This window comes from Equus caballus, chromosome 16 (genome assembly GCF_041296265.1).
Source record: "Equus caballus isolate H_3958 breed thoroughbred chromosome 16, TB-T2T, whole genome shotgun sequence".
In the NCBI taxonomy this organism is placed as follows: Eukaryota; Metazoa; Chordata; class Mammalia; order Perissodactyla; family Equidae; genus Equus; species Equus caballus.
This window is the reverse complement of record NC_091699.1, coordinates 59549720-59571283: the sequence shown is the minus strand read 5'-3', so window position 1 is coordinate 59571283 and position 21564 is coordinate 59549720. Positions and strand designations below refer to the sequence as shown.

Below are 21564 nucleotides of genomic sequence, written 5' to 3'. Positions count from 1 at the left end.
CCTCCACTCAAGACCACATATAGACAAATGGTAAATTAAAGATATCAGAAAGGGAGGCATTTTCAAAGTCCTATATAATTGACTGAAGTAGCAATCATTTAACTGCGCCCGTAAACTCAACCCCCTAAGAGTTAGGCAGCATCAATGTGAGCTGACATTCACTGAGCTTTTCTATTTGCCAAGCCCATTGATATGGGTTTATATTTAATCCCTCAAACAAAGCAAGAAGGCAGTGCCTATTATTTCCATCTACAGAGGAGAAATGCAAGCTTAAGGGAAGTTACAAACTTTACTTCCTTTAAGAAAGATACAACAAATATTGTTTTCACCCAACAGATGAGAAACTATGACAACGAGGTCAGGCTTCATGGCATATCATACAGTTGGTTCATGACAAAAACCAGGTCTACCAACTCTTTTAGTCAATACTCATTCTTCTCATTTAGTGGCCCATCAGCCTATGGCATCTCACGATCCTCCAAACCACATTTCTCAAACTCATGCATGACAACATTCAAGGGTCAGGTGCCAGAATAACATGGCATCTCTTTGAGGGTTATCAATTTCCAAAAATAAGTAAATACCAGAACAAATATATATTGTACAAAAAGATACTAAATTTCCACAAATCTGTTTTCCAAAATTTAGAAATTGGGCCGTGAGCAGACATTCACCCTCCAAACAGGAATGCTTTGCCTACAAAATAAGGGATGCGTCACCCCAAGAAGTCCTGTTAATTGCCCCCTCTCAGGATGGGGGCAAGAAGGGAAACCATCCAGATTTCTTAAAGGTGCAGTCACCAAGAATTAGTTGTTTGGAATTCCCATAGCTCTGCCCTGGCTTCTGACAGAACAGTGACTTTTAAAAGACACAGACAAGACAATAAGGAAGTATAGAGAACGGGCCAGGCCATCAGGTTCAGAGGAAAGGAAAGTCGGCTTCAGTCACAGCAAGAGGCTAACTAGAGAGCTGCAACCCTTCAGCACCTGTCTGGGGACCTTCTGCTTCTCTGACTAAGAGACAGGCTGTCCCCACCTCTAGGCCCCTTCTACTCACTGCCTGATACTGCTCTTACCCCCCCTCTGTGCCAAACTTGCAAAAGTCTGTAGGAGTCCAGCCACAGGCCACAGAAGTTGCTTTCCCACAATTGCAATGGGAACAGTTGGATCTATGAGAGTTGAATCTATTGCCAGTTGTGATTTCCCCACTTCTGAAAGCCAAAGACCATTTTTCAGCAATTCTAACATGTGCCGTTTTTCACATTCTAACATCTCTAGAACAGGGACAGGTGTTACAATCGATGTTTCCTCTCAATAGCAGAACATAAATTAACAGCACATCTTGAAACAGTGCAATCTTAAATGTGATCAAACACAATATTTGAGAACAATGGCCTGATTAGCGGTGGAATTTCAGACTGCGCTAAGATAACCAGAGAAAGAGCTCCTTTGTCACTGGTAAGGAGTATATTATATTGTGCTTTATGGTTTTCTGTTTTGGCTAATCCAGCCCATGGACAAAGCCATCTCACAGCCAGGTCATTAGAGTAATAATCTAATGAGCCATGCAAAAGGCCCCCATGTGTCACTCCCAGACGAGTGTGCGCATCCTCTGCTGCCATGAGTATCGCAGCCGCCACACTGAGCACCTATTGCCAGCTTTCACAGGACTCTCCATCAGCCCTTCCACGTTATTTTCATAGCAAACAAGAATATTTTCTCGACATATTTGAGAAATACATACAAAAAATCACAGGAGAGAGCAAAAAGTCACATAAAACAAGTAGTATAAGTAGGGAAAGCTCTGTGAATAGCACCACAGAAAACAAAGTCTGAAACAAAATTAGGAAAGCTTTAAGTGATTTGTGCAAAAGGACTTAGTTTTTTACAAGGCATGTGCCACCAAAGCTTCCAAAAGGCTTTCTATTGCGAAAATCAGTTTGATTTAAACTACAACCATCAGCCACAAAGAAACACCCCAGAATGATCTCCCCAGGAGCCTGAGTCCCCAGGAGCCAGAGTCCCCAGGAGCCATCCAAGGAAACTAACAAGGACCTTAAAAAAAAGAAAAGAAGAAAGAAAGAATGCTTCCCCAGTTGTGGCTTACTGTCCGTGGTGTTGAAGATTCCCACAAGGAAGTCAGCAACCTGGATCTGGTCTTGGTTGCCCTGCAGAAGCTGCAGACCCTTAAAAAACATGCGAGCGGCTTCATAAGGCTGGAGCAACCGCAGCAAGGAATACCCAGCTCGGTAGTAGCCCTGGAACAGAAGAAAACCAAAACCGTAGCACATCCATCTCTTTTAACCTGCTGCTGAAAGGAAAGCAAGATTGGCGACTTGGAGAAACGGAATCGAGGAGTCTCACTTCTACATAAACACAGGTTCCTAACAAGCACTGGATACAGGATTTCCACACTACATTCTGTGACACATTTTTCCCGTCCTTTTTTAACTGCCAAGAAAATAATCACTTTCAATCCAGGACTTATAAAGCATCTGACATATGACATGGAGAGAAGGAGGTGGGCCTGGTTCCAATTCTACATGTGCAGTTTATTTATTCATGCCTCAAATCACAGCCTGGGCAAGAAAAGAGGAACGAAAAACACCCATGACGGCAGTGTTCCAGAAAAGAGTGAGATTGTCCTGAAAATACAGAAGTTGTTCCCTCTCCCTTTCAATCAAAGTAAACACAATTTCCACTGGGTATGTAGGGGAAACAATTGTAAGGACAAGCATTGAGATTAACCAAGCTCCACATTATAGGCAATATACGTCAGAGGCAAAAAAAAATTTGATTTCTGTAGGGAGAGGAAAATTACAATGATTAATAGAGGAAAGTGGTCCAGTTTTGCCTGTCTACAAACTGTATGAGTCTTGAGTAGAAACAAAATGATACTTACTGCCTTGTCCACTTTGATCATCTAAATAAACTGGCATCAGAATCTACCAAAATAATTTCTGTCTAAGACAACAGAAGGTGTTCACCAACAGGGTTCATATAAAAAGCAAGCACTTGAAAATTCCACTTAACATCAAATCTCTGATTATTTATTGACGTGTTTTAACCTTCACTTGAAAGTCTAAAACCTTAGCTAAGAATCAGAAAAGGGGGAAAAATGTGTTTTTTCCCCCAACCAGGCAAGCTGTTACAGAATTCCTCACTTCTTTGCCTTCCTCAGATGTAAGTTTCTTTCATCCCTTATTTTGAAGGGGGGTGAGGGGCTCAGAAGACGCCACCCCAAAAAATGACATTTTGGCATAAGGATTATTTTGAGCTGAAGGCATTTGAGATTCAACAGATGTAGAAAGACGCCTTTCCGGAGCTTCTCTTATCCGACTAAAAGCAGAAACTCTAAGAAATGAGGGCTGCCATAAATCCTCTCTCCCGGGGAATTTTTATGGCCGTGAAGAAGATGGAAAGTCAGCACTAAGATGGACTAGCACAGACAAACTGCTAAGATACCCCTTATCTTCCATTAGTTTCCCCATATATTTACCTTCTCACAGTCTGTAGGCCCTAGAAGTCTAAAAACCCTTCCCTTTGTCTTTGCGTCTCCACCATTTATTGCTCTTTGTTAAAAATGGCATATAAGCTCTCAGGCCTACCTGCTTCTTTAGGGTCTTCACTTCTTTTCTAGGAAGGCCCCTGCGCCACATAAAAATTAACATCAGATAAAATTTCTACGCTTTTCTCTTGTTAATTTTTCTCATCAGTCTAATTGCAGGGCCCTGGCCACTGAACCAAAATAGGGTAGAGGAAAAGGTTTTTCTTCCTCCCCTACAGAGGACATTTGGGGCAGGGAGAAAGAATGGAGGAGGAAGACCCCCAGGACCTCCAGGTAAGAATGGGGGAGTGGTCCTGGTTGTTGGGCTGTGAGGGGCTGCTACAAGTTTGGCCACTTAAGGAAGAATCTGGGAGCATCATCCAGGACCCCCTCAGACCCTGGGGCCACAGCCACAGCTGCCGCCTCAGGGATGCAGGCAAACCCTCCCAACTTCCTCCCTTATCCTACTTGGGGGATGGAAAATCCTAAGATGTCTTTCAGGGAAAATTCCTCAGAAATGCTTTCCCATTTTCAAAACTATTCAATAACTTCTAAAGTATCCATCCTCCAATAGAAGAGGTTTAATGTAAAATCCACAAACCCCTTCCTCCAGGTTGTAGTAATCTGTAGGTGAGACCTCCTCACCCACTTCCCACTGTGTTCTGTTTCTAGTAGTCACACATGAAATGTAGACCACTGAGGATATAATACAAACTCCTATTTATTGAGTGCCAACAACCTTACTTAGTGGCTCCTTAGTCCTTGAAGCAACTCTAAGACAAAGATATTAGCACACATTTCTCCTACAGAAATGAAGCCTTATAGAGGGAAAAGTAACTCATCCAAGTTGTTGAAGCCAGTACACAGCAGAGCAGAGAGAAAAAACGCTGTGCCTTTCCCACTTTATTGCAGAGCTCCTCTATAAACCGTCTATGCCACTACGTTGACAGTTAATTGTGTGTTGCCTCAGATAGCTCCAGAACTGCAATTTAACTTAAGGCCTCTGATTGTGCACATGCTGTTCCTCCCCCAGCTTGCCTGTGAATTAGTACAGGGCTGGGATGGTGCCTTTCACTCCTTTTGTCTGCCTTGAGGCACCAAGAAGGTGAAGGCGCCTGGCGGAGTGGGCGCCAGAGCATGTTAGCTGAAAACACAATCAAATGATCATTTACTGACTTTTGTTCACAGCTTAAAGGGTTCTCAGACTTCCCTGATCCCGCCAAAGGGGCTGACTTCTACCGTAAGGATGCTTTCTGAAGAATCGGTGCCATGTTGTCCACCCAGCTTGCATTTGAAATAAAGCTTTGCTAAAATGAAACTTGCAAACAGCAAAGACCATGAAGAGACTATGAGTTTTGGTGTAACTACAGAACAAAAAGGAGCTCCATGGTGACTCCACGTGACTCCACAGCACTCCATCCACCACGAGGCCCAGCTCTGCTCTACCCTACACGGGCATTTCAACACTTGGCCATCACTGGTTTTACTCTTCTCCAGATACGGCTCACATGCCCTGTGAGCATCTGTCTGAGGTGCAGAAAGTTGAATGAGAAGCACTCTTAGCCTTTCCATTCTAAAAAGAAGGAAGGGAAAGAGGCAGGTTAAGAGGAAGGAGGCAGCAGGCCCCAGTGTCACCATACCTTCACGTAGGTTTGATCCCACTCAAGACACGCCTCGGCAGCCATAAACGACTCATTCCATTTCCCAAGACAGTAAAACGCTTTGGATTTGTTGCACAGCAGGACAGCCACATCCCTGGGGGGAACCCTGCGAGAAAGAACAAACTGGTGGTCAGTAAAGCTATCTTTCTGCAAATACAGAAAATCACCCCTAAAGGCCACCATTTCTGGTGCTGGCTGCTGCCATCATGAAGGGGTTTCAGCAGGAAATGTCCAAGTTATGCCCATCACATCTGAGCCTCTAGCCCCTTAGAAAGCCTGGGGCATGTGCAATGCACAAATCTGTCCTTCATCCTTCCCAAATCCTCTGCTTCCCCCTCTTAATGATGAGTGTTCACAACACCATGGTTCCACCTCGAATTGATCTCTCCAGATCTTTTCATCTTTTAGAGACCACTGATAGACATGCTGGGAAGATGGTGACTGGTCCTAAGGATGGAGAGGATGGGAGTTCCCACCAAGCCTCAGCAGAGTCCGAACACACTGTGTGTCACTCCACATGCATGTTCACGCTGAACAGATGCAGAGCTTACCATGGAAAGGGGCTTTCAGAACACATGACCACAGCACCCCCACGGACCTAGCGTGAGAGGTACAGGATGAGCACAGTCCTAGAACATAGGCAGGCCACCTAACATTTGTAGGACCCAGTGCCAGAGTGCACATGGGGGCCCAACCACCATTTGGCTAATGTGCACTGTCCAAAACAGTAGCCACTGGCCACCTGTGGCTATTCAAATTTAAATTAATTAAAATTAAACAAAATTTAAAATTCAGTTCCTTAGTTGTATTAGCCACATTTCAAGTACTCAACAGCTAAATTCTATATTATAGAACATTTTCATCATCACAGAAAGTCCTATTGGACTGAGCTAGCCTTAGTATTTGAAGGTCATGAATCCAGCTCAAAAAGTGTTCAATAAAATAGGTTCTATCCTCTTACTTTATAATACCTGGAAGGCAAGCTTCAAATTGAGAACTGCAGGCACTGTGTCAGGGCAGGGTGAGCCAGACCTGCGCCCCTGCCTGCTCCCTCTTCTCTTTCCACCTCAGCCATCATCCTGCATGGCAGGAGGCATAATTCCAATCTCTGTCCACACCCCTGAGCTTGGCCAGCCCTCAGAAGAGTGGGCCATGGATAGGAGGCCTGTGCAGGCCCTGGGAGCAGGGTCTAAGGGCAGGATTTCCAGGGTCTTGGTACCCACGGTGCAGACCAAAGGGGAGGCAAGGGCTCTGGGTAGGTCAAGCCCCTGGCCTGACAGACTCCTGCCTGTGGAGAGGGGCACAGCTGAGGGAGTCTCAGGGGGACCCTCTAAAACACAGCAGGGGGAGGCAGAGGCTCTGCTAATACACTGCAAGGTTAGTACTGAAACCAGGTCAGAAGAAGGAAGAAAACGTAAAATATACCACAATATGTCAACAGAAGCCCAGGTGCCACTGAATTCAAGACACATGAGGGGGAAAAGCAAGGCTTAAGTTTCTTTTTTTATTGAATATTTTAATTGTGAAAAGAATACAAATCACTATAGAAAAGTTAGGAGATGCAGAGAAGCACAAAAATAAAGCAAAGTAAAAACCACCTCTGCTACTGTCCCCATCCTCAATGCTTTCTGTGTCCAGCTTCTCTCACTGCCCATCACTCCCTCTAGGTTGAGGGATGAGGCCCCAGGAGCACAGTCGGAGGGTGATTGGCAAGGGAGCTGTAACTGCAAGTGTCCAGCCCACATACCCTGCCTGGGGCAGCCATCCCCAGCTGCAGTAACTATTGGCTGCAGCTAGGGGGTCCTAGTGCCCTGTTCTCCAAAGATTTATCCTCAGCCTAAAGGAAGCTGCCCTCTCCCCAGGAAGTTATGCCCCTGCAATGGACTGAACTGTGTCCCCCTAAATTCATATGATGAAGCCTAGCCCCCAGTGTGATGGTATTTGGAGATGAGGCCTTTGGGGAGGTGAATAGGCTTAGAGGAGATCACGAGGGTGGGCCTTCATGATGAAATTAATGCCCTTGTAAGAAGACATCAGAGAGCTGCCTCTTCTCTCCCTCTCCTCCGTGTGAGGACACAGTGAGAAGGTGGTTGCCTGCAAACCAGGAAGAGGGCTCTTCCCAAGAACTGAATTTGCCAACACCTTGATCTCAGACTTTCCAGCCTCCAGAATTGTGAGAAATAAATTCCTGTTGTTTTTCCACTCAGTTTATGGTATTTTGTTATGGAGCCCAAGCTAATCAATTCAGCCCCACTCCCTAGGACAACTCACAGGGTCAGATGGCCTACAACCAACGAATGACTGACATAGGAATCAAAAGGTCAGCCCTGTGCCACAAAGTGGGACCAGCTCTGCAGTACAACTCATGCTCCAGAGCTCCCCAGGGGATCAGGCTGAAACTGACCCCATTGAGATACTCCCTGCTTGGAGGCTTCCCCTGCCCCATCCTGCTTCCCTCAGTCTCTTCTCATGAGAGCACTTGCTCAGTAAACACATGCACCTAAATCCCTCTGCCAGCTGGCAGCGGCAAGAAAGCAGGCAGCAGGTGATGGGCAAGGGAACAGTGTCAGGAAAGTCCATGAAAGGCAACACGCAAGGGCCCAAGCAGAAGTCCCATTAGTGGTCACACAGTTAGTAAGTGGTGGAGCTGAGATTTGAGCACTCAGTGTGGGGTTGGTCTATGGCCGTAACTACCATCCAACACTACCTCATTAAGAAAGTCAAATGTTTTGCCCTGAACGAGGAGCTCCAGGCCCAGCTCTAACACAGTTCTGGTCTGAACCAGGAGGCACAATTACAGACCCAAACCAATTACACTCAAGTCCAGCTAGAGTATAGACACAAGGTGATAGGTGGTAGCAGGTGGGAGCCATGGCTCAGGAATTTAACTTGATGTCATTTCTCAGTACAAGTTTAGGGTGCATGCACCCCCCAAATGCCATCCTCTGCTTCCTCTATTACAGTTGTCCTGAAAGTATGATCTGGGAACCTCTGGGGATCCCCAAGACCGTTTCAAGTGGTCCACAACGTCAAAATATTTTCACAATGGTGGCAGGCTGAATAATGGTCCCCAGACAATGCTACCATTTATGAAAAAAGGGGCTTTGCAGATGTGATTCACTTATGGATCTTGAGAAGATATTCTCCTGGATTATGATATAATCACAACGGTCCTTACGAGAGAGACAGAGGGAGCCATCGCTATAGCAGAGGAGATGTGATGGCAGAAGCAGGCTGGAACGATGTGCTTTGAAGATGCAGGAAGGGGCCACAAGCCAAGGAAGACAGGCAGCCACTTGAGGCTGAAAAAGGCAAGAAAATGGATTCTCCTCCGCAAAGGACCAGCCCTGCCAGCACCTGGATTTTAGCCTCGTGAGATTTATTTCAGACTTCTGACCTCCAGAACTGTAAGATAAATTTGTATTGTTTTAAGCCACTAAGTTTGTAGCAATTTGTTATAGTGACAACAGAAAACCAATACAACAATAATACTAAGGCATTCTGCGTCTTTTTCACACTCATTCTCTCACGTGTGCGGGGAATTTTCCAGAGGCTATATGACATGTGATATCACAACAGATTGAACACAGAAGCAGATGTGAGAAGCCAGATGTCTTCTATTGAGACAGACACTAAAGAGATTTGCAAAAATGTAAAATGTGCCACTCTTCCCACTAAATTTTTAGTTTCAGAAAATATAGCCATTTTTCATAAAAATATGTAACTTACGTTAACATGTAATGGGTTTATCATGATATTTTAAATGGATGAATGAATACATATTTAAAATTTTTCTCTGTTTTAAGTTCTAATACACTATATTGATAGCTACAACCTACATAAACAAAAGCCCTTTGGGGTCCTCCATAAGCCTTTACTCGAAGGGTCAGGAGAAGAGGTGGCCTTAGTTCCTGAGGGGTGTGCACTGTGGCCAGGGAGTAAATGGCATAGATAATCAAGAAAATGAAATGAATGACAAATGAGAGGTTTGGGGACTTCGATCATCCCAGGGACTCCAATCCCATAATCAGACAGAAGGGGAAGTTTTGCAATGTTTATGAACAGTCCCGTGTTTCACTTTCCATTTCTCTTATTACTCTACTCTTCTCTGTTCAGTTTCTGAGCTGAGGAGGCAGAGAAGCCAAACAGGAAATGGCAGAGAAAGAAAACAGAAACTACGTGGTGTGATAAGAAATTAGAAGAAAGCATAAGCAACAAAGTGAGTCCCCATTTACTTTTAAAACAAAAACAAATCCACTTACCCCCAGTGGCATAACTGCAGGAGAATGTGGATGGCTTCGTCGTACTTTTTGATGGCCAAAGAGAATTTCCCGTTCTTAAGAACCTGGTTGCCGGACACTTTCAACAGCTCAGCGTAAGCTCTCGGGTCCATCCTGTGAGGAGAAGGAGGAAACGCTCGCTGCCAGGGCTGCATGAGGCATGACGTCCGCCTTCACATCTGCCCTGCTGAGAGTCTGCAGAGACAGTTTGTTCATTCTGGCCCCACCCCCTGCAGAGGGCACACCCTGACAACACCCCTCACCACCAGGGGACCAGACTGAGACCATTTCTTCCCCAGCTCTTTTCTGACCTCAGGGGCAGCAGCCAGAATGGTTCCATTTATTCTGTGTTAATGATCAGCCAGGCACTGGGCGAGGGGGCTGCTTCCATGCACTAGCCAATATAAACCTGGCAGGTAGTATGCGCTCGAGAAGCAGCAGCTATTCCCATAACTGGTACTGTTACTACTCTCTCATTTACCCATCACTACCTCCCCTAAGGAAGCATTGTCCCCACTGTTAAGATGAGGAAACTGAGGCTCAAAGGGCTTCAAGTCACATGCCTAAGCATCTGCTAATGGCATTTTTGGGTTCTGACTCCAATTCCAAATTTCTGCCTTAACCACTGTACCACATCACCTATTGGCACAAGCAAAACTCAGATGATGGTCCTTCCACTCTCTTAGAAGGTGGGAGGGGGATGAGACGTGCATTTCTAAAGGCCTCAATACACAAGGGGCTAGGCACAGGGCCACAACCACTGCCTCTCCCGCCCTCCTCTCCTTCCTAAAACACTATCAAATAAGCCTCCGAGTATTTGTCCCTGAATCTGCCACTGCCTGCTGACTTGTCTGTGCCCTCCAAGAAGCACCTGCTTCTTTCAGGTCACGACTTCTGTTTTGATCATTTTTGTAGCCAGGCATACTTAAATATTTGCAGTATAACTGATTTGAATGCCAGCCAGACCCAGAGAAGCTACCTGTAACTGATTCTCTCTGGTGTGGCCCAGGTAGTCGGAGATAAGCACCTGGAGCCCTGCCTACCTGAAGGACCTCAGGAATGTTTGCTGAACAAAGGTAGAGAGAGGAGAGCACCCTGGAAAGCCTCAAGAAGCAGCTGTCCATGAGGCAGGGAAAGGCGGGGGTCAGAAGCCATGTCCCTTAGGATTTTCTCCTCCCAAGATGGCAACGGGAAAGGCAAGGCAGTGGGGAGGACAATTCAGGTGTTTACATATGCCATGTTCCTGTAGGGTCATACAACCTATTGGGGTCTTGTTAACCAATGCAATTTTTGGATAGATAATAACTGTTATTACTTTTATCATTTTAAATTTTGGTGAGGGGTTTTGGGACAGGGGAAGCAGATCCAAGCAGACATAAGTGGTGGCTTATTTTAAAGCCATATGAGTTTATTGGGACTGGGGTTTTTGAACTGCACCGCATTCCTCAGGCAGAGCGGTATCAGAATGAAGCACAGGATTCTCAAATGAGCCAGAGCATGAAATTCCACCTATACTTTTCATTAAATAATCTCTCAATTCTATAGCTCACATTTACAGAGATGACTGAGGAGAACATGAAAAAAAATTCAAAAATTAATTGATGACAAAATAAAAACATGTTTCTCCTTTGCATATTGTCAGCCATACGTCCAATAAATATTTTTTAAACTGGCCATGATCAGACAACTAGAAAAAGGAAATTGCTGTAACAACTGACAAAGGGTTAATACTCCTCCTTTATAAATACCTTTCCACTGCAAGAAAAGACCAACACCCCGTGCAAAATGTGTAAGGTCCTATGCAGACAATTCACAAAAAAATACAAGTAATGGCTAAATCTGTGGGGAATGGATAAACAGGATCACCCTCACTAGTGAGCAAAGAAAGTAAGAATTAAAACAACGAAGTGGAAACACTGGAAAATACTTAAAAGGATGACCCCAAATGTTGGGGGCTGTCATACACTGCTTAAAGGGGAAATATACTACATCATGGACAGATTCAGCTTCATGGATATTTGCCACAGTGAAAAAGTGGAAATAACCCTAAACGTTCCACAATGCATAATGGATTTGAATCAGTTATAAAACATCCATGTGGTAGAACATCGGACAATTATTTTAAAAACCATTTTGTAAAAGAACATTTAATGACAGGCTAAGTCAGTAAATGAAAAACACAGGCTACACAAAAGGGCATACAATCCCAAATTAAATTTTAAACACATATAATGTATTAAAAATACACCAAAATAACAGCCGCACCACTGGGATTAGGCAGGGTTTCAATTTTCCTCCTTGTGCTTTTCTGAAGTTCCAATTGCTCTACAATATACCGCCTTAATAATCAGACCACAAATGTTATTAAAACAAGACCCTTAAGGGCTTAATTAAAGAATTCAAACACAAAACGTTTCCGCTGTATTTACAAATACAATAAAAACTATTCACGTCAGAATTTTTGGTTTTCTTCCTACTCCTCTGGAAACCAAGAGTGAGCCCTTAATGCTATGTTAGCAAACGTCAAGTGTGTTCATCCACTCATGTTTCTGCTTTTTCTTGGTTCAATCACATCACAGGAAAAGGGGATTGCCAACCACACAGAAGGCTTTTTGCTTTTTAATAGGATTTATTGACAGCTACATTCTCATCATAGGGAAGAAAGCTTTATCTCTCTGCCTTAGAACACAGAGGGCTCAGTTGTCGAGTCTTTTTTTTTTTAACAACTAGGCAGTCTATTTATAGGATGAAATTGTTAAATACAAGTGGTAATGACTTACCATAATGGCAATATCCTTAAAGGCTAATATGTACTGAGCACCTACCATGTGCTTTGTAGCAATCGTGTCATTTCATTCTTACAAGAAGCCCCATAAGGTAAGCATGACTGTGCCCCCATTTGACATACAGGGAAACCGAGGTAAAGAGAGGTTAAGCTGCTTGCCATAGTCCCATGGACAGCGGTAGAGCTGGAATCCAAACCTAGCTAGCCTGACTTTAGGAGCTCAACTACCTCTGAGGGGCCAACACAGAGGCTAACAGGTCAGCACCCAGTCACGTGGCTGCAGTATATGATATTCTGGCTGGCACTGGGCACTCACTCCCCTGCACTTTCAGTTTCGTTAGTGGTGCGAAAGCTGAAAGATTAGAGACAGTTTCACAGCTGCAGTGTTGGCTGTCAGTCAGTTTCACTACGTCCCTACAGAATTCAAGGTCCAGTTGTTAGGAGGCGTCATGGGCTGCCTAGCCACACCCAAGAAAATGGAAGCACGAAAAATGCAAATCCACTGAGTAGATCTTGAAACAAGCAAATCTGAAACAAAACAGATCCACGTTGTTGTGGTTTTTATTACTCATGGTATATATACACATGAAATTTTATAACTGACTTACAGGAATAGAGCAAAATCTACAAACGGGTGGGCCCCGGGGGCAGCTGAATGGGCAGAGGGAGGTTTTACCTTTCTAAGTTTTTGGATAATACCTGAAATCTTGATAACAAATTTGTTAAATTTTGTTATTTGATGGTAATGTTGTTTATTATTAAAATCCTTTCAAAAGACCGCAAAAGCAGTCAATGATCCAAGATCAACTCTAGAATGCTAGGGGTAGAGACAGTTCCAAACTGAGGCCAGAAAGAGCAATTCTTAGAACAGACTCCTTCCCACTCCCCACGGGAAGCGGCGAGAGACAGCTGGGATAAGAAGCCAAAGTCAGGCCTCATTCTGGGGACTCCAATTTGTTTCTTTGCTTTTCTTTCTTTTTTTTCTTGAGGGAAGGGTTACAAAGGCAGGAGGAGAAGAATAGGGATTGTCTTAAGAAACTCACTCAAAATTTTTCAAAAGGCCTCTGGAAAGTACGAAGCGCTGGGCCCAAGCCTCTCCTACCTGGGTGTTTAAATACAACAAGAAAGACCAGATCACCTTGTCACCACCTCAGCTGTCTCATCAGCCTGCCCAGGCCACCAAAAGCCCAGTTCAGTGGCCTGCCATACCCTAGGGCTGTCCCAGTCCAGCCTGTCCCTTTCATCCACCAACTTTAAATTATTCAGCTTTAATTTACGGCCTCATTTACCCCCAACTACATGGACACCAAAGTCAAGATGGTAATCCTAAAACCAGTTGACTTTTCCAGGTCCAAAACACCCTTGTAAAATTAGCATCCTAGAAGTCCTACTCCCAGCACCAAGTATACACCATAAATAACTATTTCCCTAATATTCAGGGATTTTTTATTGTTTTTAAAACTGTGCCTCTTTTGATGAAATTTTCACACACTCACCAACACATATGCGGCTCCCAAGAGGATCTATAACTTTCAAAATACTCCAATTTTAATATTTACACAGCATTTACCCCAAGCTAGGCACTGTACTGGGTATCGGGGGTTCGATGGTGAAAGGATCACTATCCCCACCTTCAAGAAGTTTATTGTCTGTTACGGAGATGGACATTAAATAAATAAACACATGAATATTAAGAAGAAAAAGTAGGGGCCAGCCCCATGGCCAAATGGTTAAGTTCATGTGCTCCGCTTCGGCAGCCCAGGGTTTTGCTGGTTCAGATCCTGGGCACAGACGTGGCACCGCTCATTGGGCCATGCTGAGATGGCGTTCCACATGCCACAACTAGAAGCCACAACTAAAATATACAACTATGTACTGGGGGGATTTGAGGAGGAGAAAAAAAAGATTGGCAACAGTTGTTAGCTCAGGTGCCAATCTTCAAAAAAAAAAAAAGAAAAAGAAGAAAAAAGTAGAGGGTACAAGAAAGCATACAAAAGGAGAATATAACTTCGATTGTAGCGGGCAAGGCAGGTCTCTCTTAGAGGCGACATTTAAACCAAGATCCAAAAAATAACTGGTTAGCCCAGTGAAGAGTAGGGCAAGGGGAGCAGAATATGCAAAGGCTCTGAGCTTCACAGTTCAAGAACTGCCAGGGGGGTAAGGGACAGACGTGAGGCTGGAGGAGTAGGTAATGGCTGTAACAGATGGATGACCTGGAATCTTGAAGGCCATCAGAGGGTTTTGGAATTCATCTTAAAGGCAACTGGGAAAGCAGCACTATCCATTACAACTTTCTGTGATGATCGTAATGTTCTCTTCTGTACTATCTGATAGCCACTAGCCACATGTGGATGTTATACACTTGAAATGTGGCTAATACAACTGAAGAACTGAATTTTTGACTTTATTTAATGTTACCTAACTTTAATTTACATAGCCACAATGCAACTAGTTGCTACCATATTGGACAGTACAGCACTAGAGAGTTTTAAGCTGGGGATTAATAAGAACTAACTGAATCAGGCTGGCTGCAGACAAGATGGAGAGAAATGGGCCAACGTAAAACAAATTCAGGAGGCAGAGCCAGTGTGAGTTGCTAATGGACTTCAAGGGAGTGAAGGGCAGGAAAAATCAACTCTAAAGCTTTTAGTCAAACTTTATTTTGCATTACAAAAGTAGGAGCTTTGGGTCCAAACATAAATGCATATAATACTGAATTTCTTTTACACATACACAGCCTAGCCAGAGAATAACCGTTCTGATGCCGCCAAATCTAATGGCGTAAAGTATATGCTTTATGACGTACACAATTTTGGAAAGCACAGAAAAGCCTGAAAATGGATCACTTGTGACTGTCAAGGATGTACCAAGTAGAAATATATTCTATAGGAATATATTTCCTGTGAGCCAAATACGGCATCACGAACTCATTACAGCATTCCAGCAACAGCAGTGGTAAGGGGGTAGGGGGTGGCGGCCGTCACAGAGCCATTCTCCACTCTAGCAGAGAGGACGCCATCCCTACACCAGAACTGGGAAGGATACTTCTCTATCCCAACCAAACCAAAGTCAGGATTCGCCTTTTTCTTCTTTCTTTTTTGTGTGTTTGTTTAAGGGGTGCAGGCACACACGGTGGGGAGGGTTGGGGAGCTGGTGGGAGAAGAGAAAGCAGAGGTGAGTTTAAAATTTTCTCCAAGTGCCATTTCTTTCATTACCAAGATATTTAGTAAATTTGGGGCTGCCTCTATGACTTTTGTCTGGAAGTCATCTTCCCCATAGCGTGCATTCTCAATGGGGCAATATTGTCCCCCAAAAGGGCAAAAATTGCTTCTTGAGGAGTGAAAACTTTTATCCTTTTTATGTACAAAGCACAGATATACATACAATACACAAATAGATATACAGTGTATCTGAGATATTAAAATTTCATGGGGGGCAGAGAGCTGTATTAGGAAAAAAAGTCTTAAAAGGTTGGGGAGGTGGCTATAAGGAAAAAAGTAGTTAAGAAATTGCCCTAGAGGAAAGTGAAGGATAAAAAAAGCGTTAAGGGTAAATAAAAGATCCATCAATAGATGAATGGATAAACAAACTGTGGTACATACATATGGTGAACATTATTCAGTCTTAAAAAGGAAGGACATTCTGCCACATGCTACAACATGGATGAACCTTGAGGATGTACGCTAAGTGAAATAAGGCAGTCACAAAGAGACAAACACTGTAGGAGTGCACTTAACCTAGAGTAGTCAAATTCATAGGGACAGAAAGTAGAAATGGTGGTTGCCAGGGGCTAGAGGGAGGGGGCAATAAGGAGCTATTATTCCATAGGCATAGAGTTTCAGTTTTGCATGCTGAAAAAGTTCTGGAAATCTGTTGCTCAACAATGTGAATATACTTAACACTTCTGACCTGTATACTTAAAGTGGTTAAGAAGGTAACGCTTAGGTTACGTTTTTTGCCGAAAAGTGAGAAGAAAACAAACTAAAAACCTAGAAAGGAAGAAAAAAGAAACACTAATACATCAATGTAAAAGAATATTTTCCAGACTTGTGTTTCTACTCCAATTTTGACAGAAAAATTATTTTCCTTATGTACTATGCTATGCCAAGATACCCAAATGACAGCAGGGTCCTAAGCCTCCCCTGTGTCATGGCAGTCCTGATTTACACGCACATCCAGGAGAGGAAAGGCCAGCAGGTACCAAGAACTTACAAAGCCATGCCAAGGTGCTAGCCCCACTGACAAGATGGCAATCAAAACCCCTCCCCAAATCCTTTCCAAAAGTACTATACGTATAGCAAACCATCACACTGTATACTTAAAATACCTTACAAGTTATATCTCAATAAAGCTGGGGAAAAAAAAGTCCTCCAGCAGGCATCATATGCATGTGGTTTTCAGTACTCAAAGATAATTTATATGACCATGAATATCATGCAATTAATGTATTTGGGGTTACAGTCAAATCGTCAGACAACATACATCAACAATTACCATGCAATATTAATGAAAAGATATATAGTAGGAATCTGTCATAACCCATTACCTTGAACAAGCCCAATTTTTTTCTTTCAACATTTTCATGGAGGTAAAACACAGTACTGTGTATTACATGCACTAATCGTACGTGCTCCGCTCAATGAATTTTCACATCCATGTACCCCTATCCAGATCAATATACAGAACATTTCCAGGTCCCCAGAAGGTTCTCTCTTGCCCCTGACTGGTCTAAACCCACCTTCATCACTCTTCTGATCCCTAAACCATAGATTCATTTTGTCTGTTCTTAAACCTCATAATCACACAGTGGGACACTTGAGTCTGGTTTCATTCCTTAAAGATTAAGCGTGTGAGACTTAGCTATGTTACTGTGTGCTTCAGTATTTCATTTCTCTTACTATTATACAGTGTTTCATTGTATAAATATGCCACGATTTATTTATCCATTCCATTGATGGACATTGGGGTTGTTTCTAGTTTGAGATAATTAGGAATAAAGTTGTTTATAGACATTCTTGTACATGTCTTCCAGTGAGCGCATGCCTGCATTTCTTTTGGATATGGAGCCAAGAGGCGGACTCGCAGGATCACAGGGTAGAGGGACTGTGTAGTTTAGTAGATACGGCCAGTTTTTCAAGGGATGGGGCCAATTATCCTCTCAATAGCAGTGTGTTGGGAGTACAAACTGCCAACATTTGTCAATACTGGGTATTATCAGTCTTTTTAAGTTTAGCCAATTGTGGTTTTAATTCGCATTTCCCTGATGACTAATGATGTTGTGTGCCTTTTCATAAGGTTATTAGCCATATGTATATCCTCCCTCGTAAAGTGCCAAACAGACCCGATTTAAAAGTAGAGGGTTGTTGTTTGTTTTGTTTTTAATAAGTAACCACTAGACGACAATATGGCAGACTCCCTTCAGCTCATTTTCTCAGCAATAATATCGCTACCTGACAGCAGGGAGAGGAGTGGACTCTGACCCGGACACCCAACAACCATCATTCCACTAAACAGCACACCAACGATGAAAAGCTCAGGAAATGAATTTTCTAAAGAGGCTTTACCAATAAGTGCCTAAGGAGATTTCATTAGATTCTAGTGATAGCATGGTGCCAGGAAATGTTTTTGTAAAAAACTAAAGACAGCTTAAACTTCTGTGGCAGAAACTTGAAAGCTGGCACTGAATAACAACTAATGATATTTACAACTTAGGAAACTCGGACACTCTACCCATTTGGCTACAATGAACCATTCCTGGGGCCTTTAAAGTGGCCACTCCTGCCTAACTGAACCCTAGTTTTCTTTCCATTACCTATCCCTTCCTCACTGAGCCCCTAGCCTTATGGGAAGCCAATCCCATCCCTAGTTCCTGAGGAAGGTCTGACGAGCAAATTCTATCTCCCCGCCAGGGACTGGTTCAGAGCTGGGTTTGGGGCTCAGTCCTGGCCCTGAAACTTAAAGCGATGTTTGCTGGAAGCTTCTGGGAACCTTTTTTCTTGTTCTTCTGAATAAGCTTCCAGAAGCAAATCTCTCTGTCACTCGGGGCACTGTCCAGTGTAGAAGTGAGGCTGCAAATCTAGACACTGAGATGTGTAAATGTGCAGCCCAGAACTTCAGCTGCATTTTGCTTCCAGCTTGAGGGTGAAGCCAACACTGAAAGGAAGGGGACAGGGGCCAGGGAATCACAGGAAAGTATGTGCGGGCCACTGGTTTGAGAGAATCCTGAGGCCTCCCCTATCTCTGGATTTCCATTTCTGTGACTAACAGTGGCTTGAACCAGGAGGAGAAATTTTCTCCCATAATCAGAAGTCAGGGGTAAGAGCATAGCTCTTCATCTTTCTGCAACACCAACCTAAGTGCCCTCATGGAAGAAGATGGTTGCTAAAACTCCAGGCATTACATTCAAGGCAGGATGGACGGGTGGTAGAAAACCATCTGGCTCCCTACTACCACTCATCACTTTTATAAAAGAGGAAAACTTTCCCAAACCCCCAAGCACACTTCTCCATGTGTTTCACTGGTCATAAGCAGAAATCTGGGAAAACAAGCATCTGGCTCTATAATGGTAGGTGGCCGGAGAGGAGGTAGTTGGCAGGAGTTGCTGGCTTTGCCAAACAGGGTGTCCCAGAAGGAGCCAATAAATATCCTTATTGCGTATATTAGGTTTTCTGTTACTCAGAGCCAAAAGCATCGTGATTTAGGACTTCAAACTATACTACTCTATCTGGAACATGCTTTCCAATATGGTAGCCACTAGCCACATGTGGCTATCTACATTTTAATTTAAACTAAGTAAAATGAAATACAATTGAGAGCTTCAGTTCCTCAGTCACTGTAGCCACATTTCAAGTGCTCAATGGTCACCTGTAGCTAGCGGCTACCATATGTGACAGGTCAGATACAGAATATCACCATCACTGAGAAAGTTCTATTGGAGAGTGCAGTTCTGTATAGACACTAGTAGTCTGGCTGCAACATCTGAAATATTATTTTTCTCTCAATGAGAAATTTAGCCTTTAATCCCTTGTGTGTGAGAGTGGTAGATGTATGAGGGTGTTTCCCCAAATTTTGGTGTGCAGAGTCTATGCCCCAGGGGCTGGGTATTTCCACACTCCTTGCACTACCCTATTTCCACCTCTAAACATGGTGTGTCTTTCTATCCCACACAACACCTAACACACAGAGATTAATGAGCAGTGCGTGTCTTTCTACCCCGCACAACATCTAATATAAAGAGATTAATAATATCTGCAATCAGGAACTAAGTTCTCTTGAAATTACTTCTGTACTCTATTTTGCACAAAATGTGGGGTCAAAGGCTGTGCTGAGTAAATCGGGCCGTATTTCCTCCAGTCACCCACTACTGACTTTGCGAAGCAAGCATGAAGACAATTTTCTGACATGATTTCATTAAGCAACTTGTTTTCTGTTTGAGAAGGCAAATAGTTTTATTCTGCTATTCAAGTTTGATCCCTACTGACTGACCAGCTGCTCAGAATTTTCAGTACAGCCATCTTTAAAGTCCTAAGTGTCCCCTGATATTCATATTAAGACTTGACTCACCTCAGAGTGACTCACTCTTGTCCTTCAGCTAAGCAGTACTTCAAAACATGCTTTTCTGTAAATTCTAGATTACAAATGGAACATTTCACTATGTGGAGAAAAGCAAAAGCAGGACTCCTGGGAAGGTTAATTAGAGTCACACTGCTTTACAATTTGATGCTTACAAGCTTAAATTAACACAGGAATAAAATAAGTTGTCCAACCTGAGGGAACAGACCCAGATTTTCAAGGAAAAACCAGGGTAATAAGAAAAATTTTAATTAAAAAATACCTTATTTTTTTATATATATACTTAATATGTATAATTATATATATAAATCTCATAGGAGCTTTTTTTAAAGGCTCCTTATAGAATATCCACTAACACTCATAAAATTGCAAGACTCATACGGAGAAAAAACAAAACTTTACTCAAAAAAATAGTCTTGACTTTTAAAAATACCCAACATGTTTCTGTTTGGGCAAATTTGCTATTATAAAATGTCAAATCGTCCCCATATTAATGAATTAATGTATATTTTCAATTAATATAAATTTCAATTAAAAAAACCAGGATGTTTACACTAATGAAAGCATTCTCAAGCTCATCTAAAAGAGTAAAGAAGCCAGAATAGCCAAGACATTTTTAATAAAAAAGCAAGTATTAAGAGAAAATCTCCTCTAACATTTTAAAATAAATTTATCAAACTTATCGAATTTTTAAAGTGTGATACTAACATAACAGTAAGCAGATCAATGGACCAAAACAGAATAAACAGAAATAAATATATACAGCAAAAGAATTCCATGTATGATTAAGGTGATTTTTTAAATAGATAAGCAAAGAATGAATCAGTTGGTACAAGAGGCTAAATGTCTGGAATAGAAGTTAAGTTTCTACTTCATACCATGTGGTAGACCGAATAATGGATGCTTCCTCCCAAAAAGTCCACGCCCCAATTCCCAGAAGCTATGAATACATGACATTACACGGCAAAAGGGACTTTGTAGATGTAATTAAGATCACAGACCTTAGGACAAGGATATTACTCCGAATTGTCTGGGTGAGCCCAATCTAGTCACATGAATCCTTAAAAGCAGAAAACTTTCTCTGGCTGGAGTCAGAGAGATGCAGGGGAAGAGGAAAACAGAAGAGAGGCCACAGAAGATGTGAACCCTGAGAAGGACTCGACCCATGGCTGCAGGACTTGAAGATGGAGCAGGGGGCAACATGATGAGGAATGTAGGTGGCCTTAGAAACTGAGAGAGGCTCCTGGGTGACAGTCAGTAAGGAAACAGGGACCTCAGTCCTAGAGCTGCAAGGAACCAGCTCCTGCCAACTACCTGAATGAGCCTGGAAGAGGATTCTTTGCAGAGTCTATAAGAACCCAGCCAGCCAACACCTTGATGTCAGCCTTGTGAAGCCTGCCAGGCTAACCTGCACTTCTGACCTACACACTGTGAGGTAATTAACTTGCAGCGTTTTAAGCCACTAAATTTGTGGTAATTTGTTATGGCAGTAATACAAAACTAATACACATCATAAACCAAAATTCGTTCTAAATGAATGAAAAAATGTTAGTGTGAAAAAGACACCGCAGAAATAAAAAGGAACAAGCTGCTGACACACACAGCAACATAAAGAACCTCAAAAACATTATGTCGAGCAAAAGAAGCCAGACTCAAAAGAGTATAGGCTGTGTGATTTAGATGAAGACCTGGAACTGGCAAATGTAGGAAATCAGAAAAG

The 21564-nt window shown here is 42.9% G+C and overlaps 1 protein-coding gene across 3 annotated transcripts in view; it reads right to left on the bottom strand.

The window, feature by feature from the left end:
* TRANK1 (tetratricopeptide repeat and ankyrin repeat containing 1) overlaps positions 1-21564 on the bottom strand; it is a 98828-nt gene that overhangs the window by 64067 nt on the left and 13197 nt on the right. For 2 of the 3 annotated variants that reach the window (XM_023620746.2, XM_023620747.2), the window contains exons 2-4: positions 9470-9601; positions 5187-5313; positions 2107-2257 (exon numbers count right to left, since the gene is read on the bottom strand). In XM_023620746.2, the coding sequence (XP_023476514.2) occupies positions 2107-2257; positions 5187-5313; positions 9470-9601 (410 nt within the window). Of the gene's footprint in view, positions 1-2106; positions 2258-5186; positions 5314-9469; positions 9712-21564 lie in introns of those variants that run through there. The other variant, XM_005600832.4, reaches the window with a different exon arrangement.